This window comes from Vanellus vanellus, assembly GCF_965231255.1.
Source record: "Vanellus vanellus genome assembly, chromosome: 2".
NCBI lineage: Eukaryota > Metazoa > Chordata > Aves > Charadriiformes > Charadriidae > Vanellus > Vanellus vanellus.
In genome coordinates, this window is record NC_138906.1 from 115019655 (window position 1) to 115039753 (window position 20099).

The 20099-nt window shown below is 39.3% G+C and overlaps 1 protein-coding gene across 1 annotated transcript in view; it reads left to right on the forward strand.

The window, feature by feature from the left end:
* LAMA1 (laminin subunit alpha 1) overlaps positions 1-20099 on the forward strand; it is a gene marked incomplete at its 5' end in the record, with an annotated part of 104677 nt that overhangs the window by 13833 nt on the left and 70745 nt on the right. The window contains 3 exons of the mRNA XM_082479179.1: positions 9222-9401; positions 9735-9847; positions 18732-18974. Coding sequence (XP_082335305.1) covers positions 9222-9401; positions 9735-9847; positions 18732-18974 — 536 coding nt within the window. The remainder of the gene's footprint in view (positions 1-9221; positions 9402-9734; positions 9848-18731; positions 18975-20099) is intronic.

Consider the following 20099-nt stretch of genomic DNA (forward strand, 5'->3'; position numbering starts at 1 on the left):
ATTCATAAACTAAAGGATATTGTTTTAGTGTTAGTATAAGTCTAAACTAGTATCTAACCCATCCGTGGTGTTAAAAACCTCAATACTTTGTGTAAGGAAATGTTAGTTACTGTGTGACTAACAGGTGGCAAGCTTCAATTTCTTGTGCAGATGTATTAGTATTGCTTGGCCTTCCTTTTTTCTAAACATTTAATCTGGAAGTCTGGGGTTTCTGTCTTTTAAACATTTTTAAGTGAGTTTGGTAATTCCCTAATTTTAACTCTCTATCCTTCCAATACTGCATACCAGGAAATTTAGCATCTCACAATTAAGACTTAATTGGGCTGTAATGCTTTTCCCCCTCTTCCTTTACCTTAGTTTTCCATTGCCTTTTATATTAGTATGCTGCTTCTTACACTTGGAAATTTAAAATTTTATTAGGCTTCAGGTTTTCTGCCCTTTTTTGGGAAAAAACAAAACCAAACCCACAACCAAAACCCAAAACATTTTGCCTTGTTTAAAATTTCTGCTACGTTCTGGCCATTGATCTGGCTGTTTGTTGGTGTTTGAGAATTTTAAGGAAGACATGCAAGTTATGCCAGACTTGCTCTTTAACATTCCCAAACCATATAGAAGAAACTAGTGGGGAAAAAATGGTACAGCTGAAGTTCATTAAGTGAGCAAACTTCTGCCTTCTGTGATTGCAGTCTGAATTTGGCAGAATGCTTCTTTATTAATTTGCAGTATTATACTTCTTCCCAATACATTTATGAGCACTGAAAACTAATTAGCACATCGTCTAGCCCAAGACAGACCATGGTAGGTAAATGCCTGTTGCTGCAGTACCCTCTCTCTATTAAGGCACTCTCATTAATGCTGAATGCCCATAAGCAACAGCAGAAAATGTTTGGCAGAGAAGCCCTTTGCCACTTGGACAGAGGAAGAGCCAGGCTTTGGTCTTCTATAGCTTGTTTGTGCTCTAACAGCTTGTGGGGTTCCAGCAGAATGTTTTTGGTCACATTAACCACTCTAATGGATTTTTTGTTGTTGTTCTTCTAGTGCTTCAGTTGGGTTGTTTAAGTGCAATTTGCAAAAGCTTTACGGAATCAGAGCTGTAAAATAATCAGAAGAGTGTTCTGAAAGAAAGTGTTTATGAGCATTCAACAACTGACTGCGAAGTAATCTATTTTACAGATAATCTGAGCTGATCCCAGGGCCTGTTGTGGAGTATACTTCTCTTTTGTGACTGACCAGGCTGCAGTACAACAGAAAAGGATCTTTGTTTGCCTTAGTGTGCAATATAAACTGAACTGTATTGCCTTGAAAAGAAAGCAAAACTTATTCTCGGGTGCGTTAACAAAACTGTCAAGAATTTAAGAAGTTATTCTACTCCAGTTGGTGCTGATGAGGTCTGAGGAGCCCTGCTGTTGGAAAGATGCAAACTGCCAAGAAGGATAAGAGGGTTAGAAAATTGACTGTGGAAAGATTGAAAGGGTTGTTTACTTAATCTGGAAAAGAGAAAAGGGTGTGTGGTAACAGCCTTTCAGGTAATCAAAAGCTGTAATCAAGATCGTGAAAGATCATGAATGCAGCAAGAGGACTAAAAATTTGTAACTTTTAAAGTGATGAAGCACCAGAGTAGACTTAGCAGGGATGTTGAGGAGTATTCCTCATAAGAAGGTTTTGAGACCAGAGTAGACAAACTTAGTATGTTCTTATATTGAAAACCGATTGAATTAAACTTAATCTTCCTCAGCTTGTATTTCTGTGATTTGCTTATTAGTCAGCTTTGCTCTGAAATATGAGAAGAAATAGAGAACTGGTTTTAGGAGAAGATAGTGTCTGTCACTATGGTCAGGTTTCATTTTAATCTGCAAGAGTTTAATCTAAACATTGCAAATTAAAGTTTGCAGAGTTTCTGCTAATGAAACTGCAGCCCTTAGTTAGCTCCTGTAAGCTATGTGTAGTGCTAGCAGAAATTCTCCTCTGTAGGGTTACAGAAAAATGAGTGATCAGTTTTCAAAATGATTTCTAACTAGTGGCTTGCTACCTAAGCCTATTGTATAAGTTATAGGGAAGCTTTCAGCTTTTCAAATTGATCAATGGCTGTTGCTAATGCATATTTTTAGGCGGCATCTCCATAAAATGGTTTATAAAGCAGGTTAGGTGTTATACCACGGGTTTCTTGCTGATGCTAAGGACGGGGAATTAGTGCCTTAATTCCTGCAGTTAGAAATTAGGGATTTCAGCCTACTGGCTTTATGGAAATCAGCCTGCATTTTCATTGTCGTTACAGGGTAGGATTCTGATGAAAGTGCATAGAAAAGGTTAAGCTAGGGACATTCACTGGTGAAATAAAATGAGGGTAAATCTATTAAGCAGACAAGGAATCTGAACCCAAGCCAGATAGTTCCAGTGCTTTTATTTAGTAAACTGATTTATCCCGAAACTTGAATAAGACAGAACAACTAAAACAAATCTGTGCTATTGAAAACTGTCTGAGAATGTTATAAAGAATGTGACCTCAACTTCTGCAGTGTAATACTACTACATATTTTATACATTCTAATATTCTGTGACATTTTATTGCATTTTGTCCTTAGCCCTTTGTGTTGTTCTGAAGTGCATCAGGCCATTCTGAACAACTGTCACTGTGTCCTCTGTAAATGTTTTCAGTAAATGAAGAATCTATTGCTTATGAGCAAACTTCAACATTGCCTACTTGTTATGAAGGCTGATTTGCCTTACGTTTTTAAAAACGCTAACTTGCAAATGAGATTAGACCCCTTCAAGTATTTCTGTGTTCTGAGAAACGACACCATAAAAAGCCCATTGTTAACTGCACACATCAGCTTTATATGCTTTTTAAGTCGCATCTACTTTGTTCACTTGCGAATTACTGCTTTATTACCCTCAGCACAAAAAAGCCAAAATGCTTGGGGAAAAATCAAGCTGTTGCTTTGCTGAATGCCTCAGAGTTGCTCACTGAAGTCTAGTTGAGAGTCTTCACTGCATACACTGATGAACAATCCAGAAAACACTTACCTTCTGGACTCTGTTCTTGGCTTGCATCAGATAATATTTTGTCTTCATTTCCCATCAGTTTTGTCTTCTGATTTCAGGGGGGATGACAACAGAACAAAATAAAACTTAAAAATCGCCTACTGAATTTATTCAGTTTTCTAAGGATATAAGACAGAAACTGAGTCTGGATTCAGAGTGAAGCTGTCTTAAATGTGGCCTTCCTTGTAAGAAGTATTGCCATCCTTCCTGTGTAGATCAGGATACCATAAAGTATTATCATCTTTATTGTGCTTATTGAACATATTTGCTGGCATAGTAAAGCCTATGTAAAGCAGAACTCATATCTATTCTGTTTGTACAACAGTGTTCATAAAATAAATGAATTTAATCAGCTGTGCCTCTGCTAGGAAGATTGTTATTCTGAGGAGTGTCTCCCTTTCTCCACATACCATCTGTAAAAAGTGAAGTGCAGTTTCACCTTGTCTGCCAGTTACATTGTGAGAATCCATACAGTAAAAGTGGTCAAAACCAGGCAATACATGGATTTTGTCAAAATGCACAGGTCTACTTTCTCTCCACCTGAAACAGAACAGTTATGAAAGACTTATTACTTTCTTGAATGAAAAAAAATCATTAATTGGGAATAGAATTGGGGCTTCATTCAGATCTAGCACAGAATGCAGCCAGGGGTCCTAAAGTGAGAGTACTTTTTAAAGATAAGTAAGGGAATAAATATGTCTAAAGCCTTTAAGAGTCACACCTGCATGTGGTTTCTACACTTCCATTAGTGTTGTGTATGTGCTGTGGTCTGAGCACATAGAGTAAGTGTAACTTCTTAAGAGTACACTGTACACAGGAGTGTGAATGTGACAAATTCTGCCATGTCCACATTGCAGACCACCTTGTTAGGGGTTTGATTCCCTCTGCTTTCTCTGAGCTTGGGGCATTTTGCCCCTATAGGAAAGCTCTGAATGACATAATTCTGACAGTACCCACTCGGGTTTTCAGTTTTCCTGTAGTTTCCTGTTAGTTGTGCATCTGGCTAAAACCAAGTCCTTACAAATGAGAGCAACTTACTTGGACAACTAATGAAAACACTGTGTTCCACTTTTGTTCTGAGCTCTAGTCAACCAGTTGTTACTCTTTCTTAAGGCCAAGTTAGCATCTATACACTATTCACTTTCTGGTATTGGGTGGTGTGTGGATCTCTGGGGCAAATGGGCAGTCTGAGTAGCTGGAAACAAATCAAGTTAAAGAATTTACCTTATCAGGAGAAGAGCCGGCCATCAGTTTGAAGTAGATTAGTTTCATTTAAAAATTCTTCTAGCTTTTCTCAGGACCACCATTGTCTTTTGCAAAATGCTGAACAGCAGTTCCCAGAGATGGGCTTGATGGTAGAAAGATGAAGCAGCAAGTACTTAAGTGCAAAGTTGGCTGCAAGGTGTTTTAACAAATGGAATAAGGTCAACCAAATTATAGATTAGCGAGCTGAGAAGTCTACTACTGAACTTTGCACAGATTCATATGGATCTCTTGCCATCCATATGGAGAGCTCTCAAGGCTTGTTGAAAGCTACAATTGTCTAATGTGATAATGGAGCCTGACAGCTAAGCAGTGAAACAGTGAGGATTTTGTATGTAGCACTTGCCTTTCCAGTGAGAATAAGTAGGATAAATCCAATTCAGTCAAACATTTGTGCGGGACTTTAGATAGCAAACTGTAAAAGTTACATCAATCTCTTTAAGAATTAAAATATCATTTGCTGAAAGTTCAGTTTAATGAGAGGTGGTATGTTCTGCCAGAGTTTTATGTCTGTTATCACAGAATTATCAGAGTTGGAAGGGACCTCTAGAGATCATCTAGTCCAACTCCCCTGCCAAAGCAGGATTGCCTAGAGCACATTACTCAGGACTGCATCCAGGCAGGTCTTGAAAATCTCCAGGGAAGGGGACTCCACAACCTCCCTGGGCAGCCTGTGCCAGTGCTCTGTCACCCTCACCGTAAAGAACTGTTTCCGTGTATTTGAACGGAAATTCCTGTGTTCTAACTTGTGCCCATTACCCCTCGTCCTGTTACTGGGAACCATTGAAAAGATCCTGGCTCCATCCTCCTTCAACCCACCCTTGAGATACTTGTACGCCATAATAAGGTCTCCCCTCAGCCTTCTCTTCTCCAGGCTAAAGAGTCCCAGCTCTCTCAGCCTTTCCTCATAAGGGAGGTGCTCCAAGCCCTTAATCATCTTAGTTGCTCTTCGCTGGACTCGCTCCAGCAGTTCCCTGTCCCTCTTGAACTGGGGAGCCCAAAACTGGACACAGTATTCCAGTTGTGGCCTCACCAGTGCAGAGTAGAGGGGGAGAATGACCTCCCTCGACCTACTGGCCACACTCTTCCCTGTGCAGCCCAGGATTCCATTGGCCTTTTTGGCAACAAGGGCACATTGCTGGGCCATGGATAATTTACTGTCTACCACAACCCCCAGATCCTTCTCCTCCAAGCTACTTCCCAGCAGGTCCGCCCCTAACCTGTACTGGTGCCTAGCATTCTTCCTCCCCAGGTGCAGGACCTTGCACTTGGTTTTGTTGAACCTCATTAGGTTCTTCTCTGCCCAGCTCTCCAGCCTGTCCAGGTCACGCTGGATGGCAGCATGGCCCTCTGGGGTGTCAGCCACCCCACCCAGTTTGGTATCATCAGCAAACTTGCTGAGGATACACTCTGTCCCCTCATCCAGGTCATTAATGAATATATTGAACAAAATTGGACCGAGTATTGACCCCTGGGGGACACCACTGGTTACAGGCCTCCAACTAGACTCTGTGCCGCTGATCACAACCCTCTGAGTTCTGTCCCGCAGCCAACTCTCAATCCACCTCACTGTCACCTCATCTAGCCCATACTTCCTCAGCTTCCTAATGAGGATGTCGTGGGAGACAGTGTCAAAAGCCTTGCTAAAGTCAAGGTAGATGACATCCACAACTTTCCCCTCATCCAGCCAAGCAGTTATAACATCATAGAAAGCTATCAGATTGGTCAAGCATGATTTACCCTTGGTAAATCCATGTTGACCACTTCCAATAACTTCCTGTTCCTCAACGTGTTCCTCAACGTGTTTGTTTGTTATGGCCACTTGCATTTTATAGCAGTCACCTGACAGTCACCTATTTATCTGTAAATGGCTCATTTAAGTGACTGATTCTGTAGTTGCTGGTCTCTATCATACCTACCTCTTCCTAAGAGAGATAACAAATATATTTTGCCAAATGGCCAAATGGTTTTATTCTTCTCTTTGTTTTTTGCGGGGTGTGGCTTTTTTTTTTTTTTTTGGGTGGGGGCAGAGGAGCATCTAAGAGCTCTTGAACTCACAATTCTGAGTACCCAGCTTTTCTTAAGAAAAGACTGAAGAGGAACAATGTTCTTTAAAGATGCAACTCACTTCTTTGAAATTTGCATATTTTCAATTTTTTTTTATCACAGATACTTACTGCTTCTTAATAAATCAGCTCCTACGCTAACTTCAGTCTCTACTGAAATCAGTGGCCACACCTCTGCAGTTTGCCTTAAAATTTGATGGAATTAAAGAGAGAATCAGAAGTGAATGTAATCTGCTAGGACTTGAAGAGATGCAGTACCTCGCAGGATGAAGCTAACAGCCTCTTGGTTTTTATTTGCATCCTGGAGCAAAACTCCAGTGCAGCTCACTTGGGTTGAAGTGTCCTTTCTTCTTATCTCTGTGGGACTCAGAAAACTCATCATCAGACCCTAAGGTTACCATACTGTTACTCAATTCGTCATCCATCAGCAAATTTATTAAAAGTCAGTGAGATGCTTGATGATGAGCAGACAAAAGGGCTGAGTCCAGGGTAAATGCTGCCGTGACTTGAGCTTGGGGTTTTGGAATAAAGCTTGGCCAGTGCAGCGCTTGCGATCAGCACTTTTCTTCAGAGCTTTGCTATGCCTTTGGCACAAGTCTGTTGACTGAAGGTTACTGTAGCCAAATTTACGTCACTGTAAAAAATGACCCTGGAAAGAAATGTCAGGGCTACTGTGTAATGTGAACGAAGGTAATAAATGACCTGGGGAAGTAATGGATAGCTCTTGAAGACTGGATGATACACGCCTAAGTGAACAGTAATGAATTCTGAATACAGGAGATTTTATGTCATTGAAGAGTAATTTAAAAGACCACCATTGAGCTTTCTTGTCAGTAGGAAAATGGAGGGTGGCGTTTCTGCTTTGCCTTCAACTTTAGGTCTGGAGCAATACAGCGCATACTGCATGAGGTGAGAGAAGACTGCAGAAAATATGTTACCGACAGAAAAGCCTCACCAAAGTCATCAATAGTATGTATGCAGCATCATCGTCTGCATCAGATTTAGGTATAATGATAACAAAGCACCTGACATAGTTTAGATTTAACTCAAGTGAAGTCAGGATTCAAAAAGTAAAAAGCTCCACCTCCCTCTTCAGTTCTGAGTACAGCACAATTGAAAACACAGTCTGTTATTCATACTGTGGTGCTGAGGGTTAGGATTTAGCCACAATTTCAATAGCTGAAGTCAAGGTTTAAATAGCACTAAAAATTTTCTTGAGGCTTTCCCAGGGTAGATTTTCTTGAGGCTTTTCCCAGGCAGACAGACACTTTAAATTAAAGGAATATTGAATTTTACCTCGTTGAGATGGACAGCAAAGAGAAATAAAATATTAATATTATAATCTTTTACGGAGTAAAAGAATTCATATAGCTTTACTAGATAAAAAGGCACAAATATGCCTGGAATTTTTTTTTTTATTTAGAATTCTTTATAACAGAAGAAAAATATTAAAAACCCTTTCAGAAATGCAGTTTTAATACCTCACTGTTGCAACAGTAGCAATTCTTGCAGTACTCAATGTGCCATACCAAGGCTCTAACTTTGATTTCAACCCGTCCTGTTTAATCTCTAAACACAGGACTTTTTTTTTTTTTTTTAAATCTTTTCTTTTTCAGTTGCTTCTGAGTGGAAATGGAGTATCTCTGTTATACCATAACCATGCAAAAAATAAAAGCTTTTTAGCTTGGTAGGGAAGGCTGGAAACTGATAACAATGCTTAACTTTAACAGTGCTTAACTTCTTTCTGCCACATGTTGTGTTCTTTAAATTTTATCAGTATCCTTCAAGCTAAAATAAAACTTCACTCCTTTTAGAAAATACTAAGAATTTCTGGTCTGGTAGCAGTAATCTTGAAAGGCTTTGTCTGTTTCGTTATTCCAGTGCACAAGAGCAACACCATTTGAAAGTTTGGTAAAGTGTTTGTGTGAAAATTACTAAGTGGCGAGCAAAACATTCTTTAGGCTTTACACAGGCTGCAGAAAAGCCCTGAGCAAAGGTCGAAAATGCAGTCCTTAAAACTTGCGAGCCTGGAGCGTGTTGTTCAGGGCGGTGGTGTTACCGCCTTGGAGAGCTCTGGTGAGACGCCATTTTCCACACCAGACGAGTGTGCGCTGCACAGTTCCTCCTTGTTTCTGGCAGCAGGCCCCTTGTCCTCCTGGTTTTGATCAATTCATGATGTGAAGAGAAGGTTTAGTAACTGGAAGAGTTTGTTTACTAACTCTTGTGTGCCTCAGCAGTAAACTCAGCATCCAAAGGTAGGGTGAAATAACAGGGTTATTGTGGTCAGGCTGCCACACGGGCAGTAGGCTCCTTGAGGGCTATGGGGGCTCCTTGTGGGGTCTGTCAGGGCCTGACCTGGCAGCTGGGGCCTGTCCCACCACCCCAGACAGGAGCAGGGCAGGCGGAGCCATGGCACTGGGGCAGCCCCAGCCCTGGGCATCTCTCTGGGGATGGGCTGAGGTCGGGACGTGGGCCCAGCTCGGCAGGACCTGTGGTGGAGCAGGGCTGTAGGGAGCGGCATCACTTCAGCAGGGGCTGGTGGCCCTGGGGGGGCTGAAAGGGGGCCATGGGCAGGGTGGGGGAGCCCTGGCGGGCTGAAACGGGGTCTTGGGCTGTGGGCAGCGACAGACAGGGCTGTGGTGCCCCAGGGCTACGACGAATGATGTGCTAGTGTCAATGTGGTATGATAACCTTTTCACAAAATAATTTTTTTTTTCCTGTTAGATATCTTTCTGTATCTCTGACTCTAAGCTAGAAGCTTGTCACAAAACCCTCTGTGTTCAAAGAGCTGTGTCATATTTGTATTTTGCTTGCTTTACGATGTGGCTGATAATCGTTACTTCTTTCAAGGCCTGTTCCCTGCCATTTTGAACCTGGCCAGCAATGCTCATATCTCCACCAATGCCACCTGCGGGGAAAAGGGACCAGAGATGTTCTGCAAACTGGTGGAGCATGTCCCAGGACGGCCCCTGCGCAACGCCCAGTGCCGCGTCTGCGACCACCACAGTGCCAATCCCAAAGGCAAGTTTCGTGTGGGCTTTTTTTGTTTTCATGGGTTTGTGTCATTCTTTTTGACCCTTTTCTGTGAATACAAGAAATACCGGGGTCAAATACTTTTAACTTTTAGTCTCTGTGCTACATAAGTGAAACTAGCTTTGAGCAAAGGGCTGACAAAAAGCGTGAACACCTCAAATCACCATTAAGCACTGCAGAGTCCAATGACAACCGTTTTGTCTGGGGGCAGATCTCAGCTTTTACCTCTTTATGACATGAAGAAATTGTGCTCAGTGTGGAATAAACGTGGTGGGTCAGAGAAAATGAAGTGTATTTTCAAGAGATGTTTACTTCTTTTCTTTAAAACAGAGCAGCACCCAATTTCCAGTGCAATCGATGGTACCAATAACTGGTGGCAAAGTCCTAGCATTCAGAATGGGAGGCAATACCACTGGGTCACCATCACCTTGGATTTAAGGCAGGTGAGTAAAATTTAGGTGAGTGTCATTTATTGTATGTAGGATATAAGCCAATGCAATTGATTACAGTTTTGTGTTTAGATGGTAGGATATTTAGCAGTTAACCATTTAGTAGCATGTAGTTAAACAGGGATAGTTAAAGCTAATATGATTTGATTTTAAACAGATGTGTTTTTCAATAATTGTTCTGGAGCATCTTGGAGGTTTCATTCCTATCAGACTGGAGTGGAAGTGACTATGTCTGTAAGCATATAGGTCACAGGTTTTTGTAATTTATGGCACAGTAACAATTGTATATGTGCGGATGGGACTGTTTACACAAGTGTTCCTTCTGTCTTGGTAACCTTCCTCTGTCTGACCCAGCTGTCTTTTCCTGAGAAGTCCTCGATATTGCTTTCCTCCACCTTTGATTTCATGCAAGTTACTTGAAGTCTAGGTTATCAAAGACTTATTTTCAAGCAGCAAACAGTGTTTTCAGGGTGTTGTCATTTCATGTGTGAGGATGCGTCTGTTTCTGTTTATTAACTATAACTAACAGCCTGTCACCTGACTATTGTACAGTTTCTTAGTAAAAGAGTGAATGATTTGGGGTAGGACATGGTAGAAACATTTGACATTTACTGTAAGAAAACAGTGCAGAATATACTTCCAAATATAAACTCTTTTGATCCATAGGTATTGTATCTCGGATACCTTTCTCTCTTCCTCCAAACTCAGTAAGTGGCTGGAGGATTATTGTATTCACATCAATTATCTCACAGTAGATCTCAAGTTAAACGCTTCTGTTTAAATTTCTCAGTATCTTTGCATATATGCATTAAATATGTAAACCTGTTAATGCAACAGAATGGTCAGATTGAAGTGTAAAGTGTCAGCAAGTTCAGTTGCAGGATCTCCAGAACCCTGGAAACACAGACTGTCCTCAGTTGAGGGATATCCTTCAGGACTCAAAAACAAAACATACATAAAAAGGGGCAAAGTTAATGTTGCTGAAAGAAAATTTGAAAGCCACTTTCTGTGCTTCTCTTCTGATCACCATATTGTTGGAAGGAGCACTGGGAAGAAATGTACTATATCTTATCTTCTATGGACTTTTCACTGTCAGTTCTGATGAGTTAGGGGTTATATCTCTAAAACAGTGATTTCTGGCCATGGGGAGGCTGGAACTGTCTGGGCAGAAGTTGGTTCTTCTGTTTCAGCACTTTATGGCAAAGCTTGGAGGAATTAGTTCTTACACAGGAGGCTGTTAAACTGTACAGAGCATTTGATAATTTATTAGTTTGTCTGGTAGGTATGGAAGAATCAAAAGTCTCCTACCCTGCTTCAAGAAAATACAAAATTATTTCTGAAGAAAATGTGTTTTTCTTGGCTTTTTCTTGTTGTTTTGCTTTGAGCAGATCTATGTGTTGGCCTAAGCTGTTTCAAAATCATAGCTCAATAATCTGTTATTAATATGGGTATGCTTCCAAACTCTGGTGTAAGCTTTGTTACTAACTAAGAAATGCCTACTTGAGGTGTACAGTTGGTAATAAGCTTTTGCAAGATCTCTAGGTCCTGCTTGAAAGTTATTTTCAAGATTAAAACAGAAGTTTTAACTTTAATGTTTTTAAGTGAAGCATAGGTTAAACAGGCGCCTAGTTTGCTCTTTAATTAGAAAGCAGAACTGTAAGGAAAATAATCACAAGGTATCCTTTGTCAGTGACAGAAGGGTTGGATAGGACTTTCTTGTTGTTTGAAGAGTCGACTTTGTGTTTGGTTTGTAAATGGACAAACAGGAGGGAAAAATGAAGGAAGAGGGAATGCCTTAATTTTTATCTTTCTAGAACATTTTGACTTTGGAAACAGACCAGCTGAGCTGCCCTCTAAATCTTTTATTCTCCAGCCTTAGTGCTGTTGATGTTTCACCACATACATATCTTTCCATTCCTGACCCATGCTCAGTTTCACTAATTCGATTTGAAAAGTTTCCCCCAAGGGGCCTTTCTTCTGTGTTTTCCTTAGAGAGTTTGAGAGAGAAAAGGCATCTAGGGCTATGCAAACTGAATGTAAATTACTGCTCTGTGAGAAAGGATTTGGTTAATAGAGATCACTTGAAGTCAATGAGTTATTAGAGCTGACTTGGTCTGCTTACTTTAAGCAAGTCAGCACCAGTAAAGAAAACACAAAAGCAAAGTGTATGAAGGACCTTAGTGATTTCAGTAACTGTTTACTTCATAAATTTGCTTGAGAATGAGTTAAAATACTCTTCTAGGACCTTTAAAAGTATTCCTGAAAGTCAGTATGTGTAACTGTGTGTTGCAGTATATCTTTAGCATTGGTACTTTTTTTTACATTTCGAGCTTTGTGCATTAAATCTGTAGTGTATTAAAGTAAGTATGTCCTTTAGCTTTTCTTGCCAGAATATAGAATATATTCACACCCTTTTGTGATGTGAAGAATGACCATCTGGTCATTATTTAATGTTTTTTGCATAATTACCAGAAGTTCTAGCAGTAAGAGGAATGGATTGTTTCTTGGGATTGTTACCAATGTACAGTTTAGAGATGTATTCTAGCAGTTGGGTTGGTGAGTGCTGGAACGTAGTCTTGGCTGGCAAACACGGGGAAGATTCCCTTAGCTGGTGAAAACTGGCTCCACTCCAGTTTACCCTAGGTGAAGTTCTGGCCACAGTCTCTGTCCTGTGTCCTGTATTTGGCTGTACTCATCTCTTGGCTCAAAGTTGAAGGGAGCACAGGATATTCTTTCAGCTAATATTCTACCTTGCACTTAGTTTATTTAGTCTAAAACCAGATGGACTGAAGAGCACTCTGATGGAATCTCTTTAAGACAAGAGGGCTGGGTAATAAAATCAGCATGGAAATAGCTGGTTTGGTCTTTCTCCTTTGCAGAAGCTGTGCTATTTATAACTAACGTTAAGCATTTTGTAAGGGTAGCCAGTGGGTACATCATGATTTTTTTAGCTCACATGGATCATAACAACGAGGTACATGTATTCTGGTGTGCTTTTCAGTCTTTCCAGGACCCAGATGTACGGTAGTCTTTCCATCCCCCCTCTTCCATTAAGTGTATGGCAAAGATCCAGAACTGGGGAAAGAGTAGTTTAGCAATGAGGTGTAGTATTGATGTACAAGATACCAAGAGCTGATTTATGACGTTGCGCTTCCGGCACTGGCAATTCTACAGAAACAAAATGCGCAGCAGCAGTTTTAGATAAACACACCTTTTTTTTTGCCTGAGTTTGACTCCCCTGGACAGCTACTTTGTGAAATTATGAGTTAAAATAAATGCTGACTCTTATAAGCGTCAGCAGTATGCTCGGGCCAGCTGTAAAATATTTCTCTGTCACACCATTAAATGAAGAATATTTTCATCAGTTTTATTACCATGCTTCAGACTTTTAAAGGTATTTAAGGGTACTTTGTACTAGGCATAGCAGAAAGGCACAAGTTTGTATATCCCAAAGTTCTTGCATTGGAAAGCAAGACCAGTTGTTCTTAGAAGACCCATAGTATCGAGTTGAGAAAACATCTCCACTTCTGATTAAGTCGAAGCCTATAATATTTCATGACCACTGGATTACCACTCAGATACTGATGTAAGAGTAACTTGTAGTTTCTGCTATTAGAAAGTAAAAAAGAATGTAACTATTAGAAAATTATTTGTACAGAGATTTTAATTTGAAATCAACTGGCAAGAACAGATTTCTGTAAGAACAAATCCTTAGCTCATGCAAAAAGGTATTATTCTGTTGACTTCACTTGACCAACGCTAATTTATTATGCGTGGCAAGCTTCCTTAAAAGACTTTTGTGGCTTTGTAAAAGTGGTGATGCAAGGTTCCGGGTGCTCATCTGTACATTCTTACAATACACTTCTTGAGTAAAATGATTTTTTCTTCTCTTCCAAAGCAATAATGAAGTACATAATGAATAAAAATCTTTAAAAAAAAAGATAATTCAGGAGATCAGAAATTCTACTGGATTTAGTCTGTTTTGCACTTTTAATATCACAGACTCCTCAGAGCAAAATGTCGCAAGTGATTGCTAGGCCTCACCGTCACTCGTAAAAGCCTGAAGCCATCTTTATCCCTTAAAAAGACATTTCTGTGAACAATATAGGCTGATAGTCAGAATATCCCTTCTACTCTTTGACAGTTGGTACAGATTCATTTTAGACTTTTTGAACAGTAAAATGTAATCTGAGAAAAAGAGGCTTTTCTGGTAACCAGGTTTATATATGTTGACAGCACTGAACAGAATGGATTTTGCAGTTTCACTTAAAATGTGAAGTAATGTTGTAATAAACATTTTCACCACAGGACTTGTCATGCTATTTTGAAAAACATACTTAGCTGGTTTTCAGATTCCCTTTCTACATACATCCTGAAGGAAAGATTTAGCTGAATTTGTAAAACTAGGAGGAACCAGTCTGCCAAGAACCTTGCATTCCTCCAGGCTTGTTCATTTTGCAGTCTTCTGCATTATACAGTTTACATTATGCCAGTGTGATTTCAGTAAGGTATGCAATAGGACACTGAAAGTGATCCTGAGGTCCTAAAGTCATACCCTCCTTTCAGGTTTTTTCAAGGTCAGGTAGAGTTTGGATTTGAATTGGTGTGTAGATTTGAAGTAGCAGTTGGTACTTCTTAATAGGTTAAGCATTTCTGAAATTTAGAAAAAAAAAAATGTGTTGAGACTCATCTTTCCCTTTAACTTTTCACTTTTGGAGCTTAGGGCTCAAATAGTCATAGATATGAAAAGACCATATCTTTCCTTATCGTTATCTCCATTTGTGTAAATTGAAAAGTATAACTGGGAGTCTTTATCCAAAAAGACTGCTGGGAAAACTGTGCTTGCATGTATCTGTGTGTGTTGTAGAGCACTGACCATGTCCTTGGAAATGGGGATATTGGCTAGTATCTGCTGGGTGGCAACTGCTGGCTGAGTTTACAGTCTTGAGCAAAAAAAATATGCAAAATTTCCTGATGAATGAGAAGGGTTCATTTATAAATCTGTTTCAAGAGTAATGCACTTGGTGGTGCTGGACCTATATTCAGGGAAACAAGGTCATTAGAAAGGCTAAATAAAACAGAGGTGACTTGTTACGTTTGTATTCCTGCTACGGTGAAGAGCTTCAGTGCAAGTTTATTTGGCTGGTCTTTACAGTCGGGATTGAAATGCCTGTAAAATGACACTTTTAATGCCTGTAAAATGACACTTTTAATCTACGGCTGCTTGGGAATTGCTAACTTGCTTTGGCTTGCCCTTTTTACCCTTGTAGCTCAATAAGGAAATGAGTTCGGGGAAAGCAATACAGTCACATTAAAGTGTACAAATCATTAGCTGTTGCCACACAGTTCAAGTTTATCACATGGCTGGTTGGTAGACACTGAATGGATGTGGAAAGTGGTAAGAAGTTTCCTTTGGCGATGTTCAAACCTGAAGAATTTATAAAAGTAAAAATCTGTAAGGCAGTGCTCTGAGGATGTTGGAAAATCAACTTGCATTACATGGAGTTCCTGGTTCAGATCCATTTTGGTTTGGGGAAACTGTGGGAGATGAGGTCTGCGAAACCCCTACCTTCTGTCATTCCTTAAAACATCTTAACCTGCAAACAATGGGAACACCTTAATCCCTTCCTCCAGCTTAATTCCCTTGCTTGGGAACATAATACCCAAGAAGGTAACTCCTACTGGTAAGTTGTCTTGTGACTTCTTGACTGAAGGAGCATTTATACAAAACCCTTTCATTTCTATATTTAACCTATATTATTTCAGGGGCTTACAGATTTTCCTGGTGTTGCTGATATTCACCTGTCTATTTTTGGGTACCTACAGGCTATGTGTGTAAATGGAAGAGAGTTGAGAGGGTCTAGGGGGAAAGAAGGTAGTGGTTTTCTACAGTGTGCGTACTTAAACGTCTATAGAACCATTCCCTGAATTTTGAATGCCTCTTTTGGGTTCATAGTTTCAAATATCTTAATTTCAGCTGTTGGTGAACTGTAGGCATGCGGGAAAAATCAGTCCCTAGATGTTTTGTCTACCAAACATGGCTGTTTTTTTCCGGAAAAAAGTTGACTTGAAAAGATTCGATTTATTGAATTAGGCATTGAATATGTGCAGAGTTGCTGTGAAAATTTTTATCTTTAACAGGCTTTTCCCTTCACTCCCCCTTTACCAAGAAACTTGATAATTAAAATAAATTTAACTTGCATACTCTTGTTAATATTTTTTATTTCAGCAGCAGTGGCTGTGGTGAGTGTCTGATGAAGGACAACTCATTGTTACTAGTTGGAACTGGATTTAAAACTAGCTACATCAGCTGCAGACTATAATGGGTTTTAAAAAAATCTCAATGTAATCAAAAGTAGATCATTTGTTGTTCAGCCGAATGTGTAATAAGTAAGGAAGTAGTTTAGTTGATGACAGCAAGCAGAGAGGAAAAGTAAATAAATAAAAGACATATAAGAGTTTTTGAGGAAAATTTTCTACCATGGCATTGCAAAAAAATTGGGGTTCCAGTCTTGCATCTTCTGTGCATTTGAGAGAGACGATTGACTTCAAAGGAACTTCAAGGTACATAGCAGGTCCTAAGATCAGTCAATAAAACTGGCGTAGTTTTAATAGTTTTCTGCAGTTCTCTTCTGTGATGGACAAAATACCCATACAAGTGACTTGTCACATAAAAATGTCTTCAGGGTAGGGGTATTGCGATGATGATACCCCAGATTCTGCCTGTGCATAACCCAGTGTGAAACAGGTATATAACTCAACTACCACTAACTGAATCAATGAAATCCAGGTTGTATGAAGGGAGTATAGTTGCTTGACTTGGAGTCTGCCCAAATTCTGTTCTTTTCCCATTAAAAGCATGTATTTTAGCTTTTTTTCTTCAATTGGAGCTTGTTGGCGTGGTATAAGTTTTATTTAAAAGGGGCTCTTTTCTTCATGGAAGCTGGATTATAATTCTTGGTATTCACTTAACTTTGACCAATTTTAAGATTTTACTGAACAACAGAGGATTCACAGACCCCAAAGAAATCTTATTTCTAAGACTGTAAGGCTGTGACTAAACAGTGAATTGGCTTCCCTTTTTGTTTGTACTCCTGCTTTCATTGCTGAAATGTCCTGTAAGTCAGTAGAAAAAAAATGTCAGTTTGTGTAAATTTTCGTATTTATTGAAACAACTGGAAATGTTCTGTTTGTATGTGCTTGATGTCTCAAAGAATAAAACCGGAGTGCCTGAAAAGAAAATCAGACCAAGTGAATATCATGTTTTAAGTTACATCTGATTTTAATCAAAACTGAGATTCTTTGACTTTTCTTAAGGTATTAAAACTAGTAAGTCAGAAATTGAAGATAAATATCACCCAATTTTTTTTCTTCTCATGTTCGCAAGATCTCCTAAGCAAAGGAAGCTCTGTTCACTTAAAGAATGTTAGGGTTTTTTTCCAGAGGTAGTTTCCTGAATTGCACACACAATGCAATTACTATTTATCTCTGTGTGTTTATTTCCCCACTTGACAAAATCAAAATCTACTTTTGTGTGGCGAGTGCTATTGTTGCTCTGGCTTTAATCTGTATTGCAAAAAAAAAAAAAAGCCCCAACTCCCCCCCCCCCCCCCCCCCCCCCCAAACCTAAAAAAATTAAATTTAAAATGTCTGAAAGACTGATTGTGGCCAAAATGGAGCTCAACACAGAGTTAATACTGCACATGCAGAGAGGAATTATGATGATTATACCAGCCGACCAGGCAGTCTGCTCAAGTGAGAATACATACCTCTGAGATGGTTGAATAATACGGCATTTTTCTTTCCTCTAAATGTGGCTTGATACTATGGTGCATGTAAGACCTTAAACTCCTATTTACCAATGTGCAAAGACAGCCTTTTTAAATGAGGTGATGTAATAGGTATTGGGTAAGGAAGAAGATAGCAGGTTTGCAATAAGTGGACTTCAGTGTTAGTGTCTAATGCTGTAGCTAGTTGGGGGCCAGTGCAGGTTATCTAACTGCCATGATAGGTCATTTAAAAGGTGATATAAACTTAATTACTGCCCTGCCTACTCATAGCAGTGCTGAACAGTGCTGTTGTGTGGATGGGGATTTCATTTTGGACCCAAGATTGTTAAAAAAATAGCCAAGATACCTGTATAGCTTAGAGCGTATACATCTTAAAAAGTCTTAAAACATCTTATTATTCTTAAATAAGTTTATCTTGCTTATATGTGTCACTTTCATCTTATTTGTCTCTGTGTGTTTTCAGGACTGTCTGTAAATAGTGTTCTGCTTAAATAACTTTAACACAGAATGAAAATGGAATGCACAGGGTCTTTTAATGTAGGGCGTAAAAAAGCTTATCAGAAATGCTATTACTGAGAGGATTAAACTCCCAGCTAAAATGTGAAACAGAGTTGTTTGGGCTGCCACTGTTTTGGAAAAAAAAAAAAAAAAGAAAACCAAAAAACCAACCAACTTCTTTGAAACCCTCAGTAGCTCAGAAAAGCTAAACAGCATACTTTGCATAGAAAGAATGTTTTACCCAAGTAATCCTGAAATGTACAGTGTAGATATAGATTTCAGCTACTATATTAACAGTGATGCACTGAATACATTTGTTTTTTTTTTTTTTAGTCACATAAACAAATGGTTTATTGTAATGTTCAGAGTTTTGACAAAAAAAGTGATACACATTTCTGATAGTAAAAGATTAGACTGGCCTTTTGTCAAAATTTTGGGCAAGAATTTTGTCCAGAATCACTGTACCAAATTTTACCCTCTCCCAGGCAAACCATATACTGCTTTTAAAATTTGAGTTTAGTACTCAGTTGGCTTTTAGTGGTCTTTTACAGCATAGTGAAGTGTTAAAATTTTCTTCTTGCATTTTTTAGGTCTTTCAAGTTGCATATGTCATCATCAAAGCTGCTAATGCTCCACGACCTGGAAACTGGATTTTGGAACGCTCCATAGATGGCACAGAGTTCAGACCATGGCAGTACTATGCAATTAGTGATACTGAATGTTTAACTCGTTATAATATTACGCCAAGAATTGGGCCGCCAACTTACAAGAGAGATGATGAAGTGATCTGCACCTCCTATTACTCCAGACTAGTTCCCCTGGAACATGGAGAGGTATGTTTGGTTTTGCACTTGTGGTTTGTGAGCAAGAACATGGACTGATAGCAATTTGAAAACATTGGATTATAGTTACGGAGTTCATCGCCCTCAGCACTACCAGATGATCTGTTATTCTCCTTTAATGATACTATCTTTACATCATGTACCAGTATAGCATACTTTTAAATGTTGGGATGAAACACGTCTTTGGCTCTATGTATTCCCATTACTAAACTCTTTGTTCTTTCTCTCTCCACATAATTTGATGGTAGCTGTTAGCTGTGAATTATTAGTTACTTTATCCTGAAAGATTATAACAGAGGCTCTATGTTTTGCCAGGTTTTTCATTTAATAAAGAAAACCCCTGTGTTGGTAACACCTGGTTGTGTGAGATAAAGCTGCAAGCACTGTTTAAGTGCTTGGCACAGCTGGAACTCCTAAACAAGCCTTGGCATTGTTTCAGGGATGTAGTGTAATTAAAAGAGCTACAAGTTGTGCAGCCTCACTGTTGATTGTTCTTTCTTTTAACAAACTCTATTCATGGTACTTGTGTAATTTATTACATAGAGGCAGCCACATAATGAAATGATACGTTAAAGCCAGTGGTTATTCTATTTTGAATGCTATAATGTAAAAGCATGATAATAAATGCAGCGTTATCCCATGGAGAATGCTAGTAACTCTTGGCTTAATAGAAGCCAATATGTTTTTATTTCTTGGTTAAAAAAAGACGGGAGTGTATGCAGCTAAGGGCTAAAGTGTGTAAAACTTCTTCTTCACATAAACTTAAAACTATGTTTCAGCAAGAAGAAAACAATGAAATTCAGTAACATCAAATCCCATTCACTTTAATCAAGTGTTTATTGCAGTGGTGTAAGCATATGCCCCACAGATCAGACGGAACAAAGAAACTTAACCTCTCTCTCCACATGATTAACCAGAAAGCCTTTAGGTTGACTGTACGAGCGGTGCCTCTTGTAATGTATGTCTGATAGGCCATACAACTCCAAACCCAGGAATGCCAGAGATTGTTTAGTGGGACTTTTTTCTCATTCATTTTTCCTGGGGTACACAGAATTAATTGGGTGATACTATCCAGAGCATTGCTTTTTTTTTCTGAGTGCAGTAACATTAAAACAT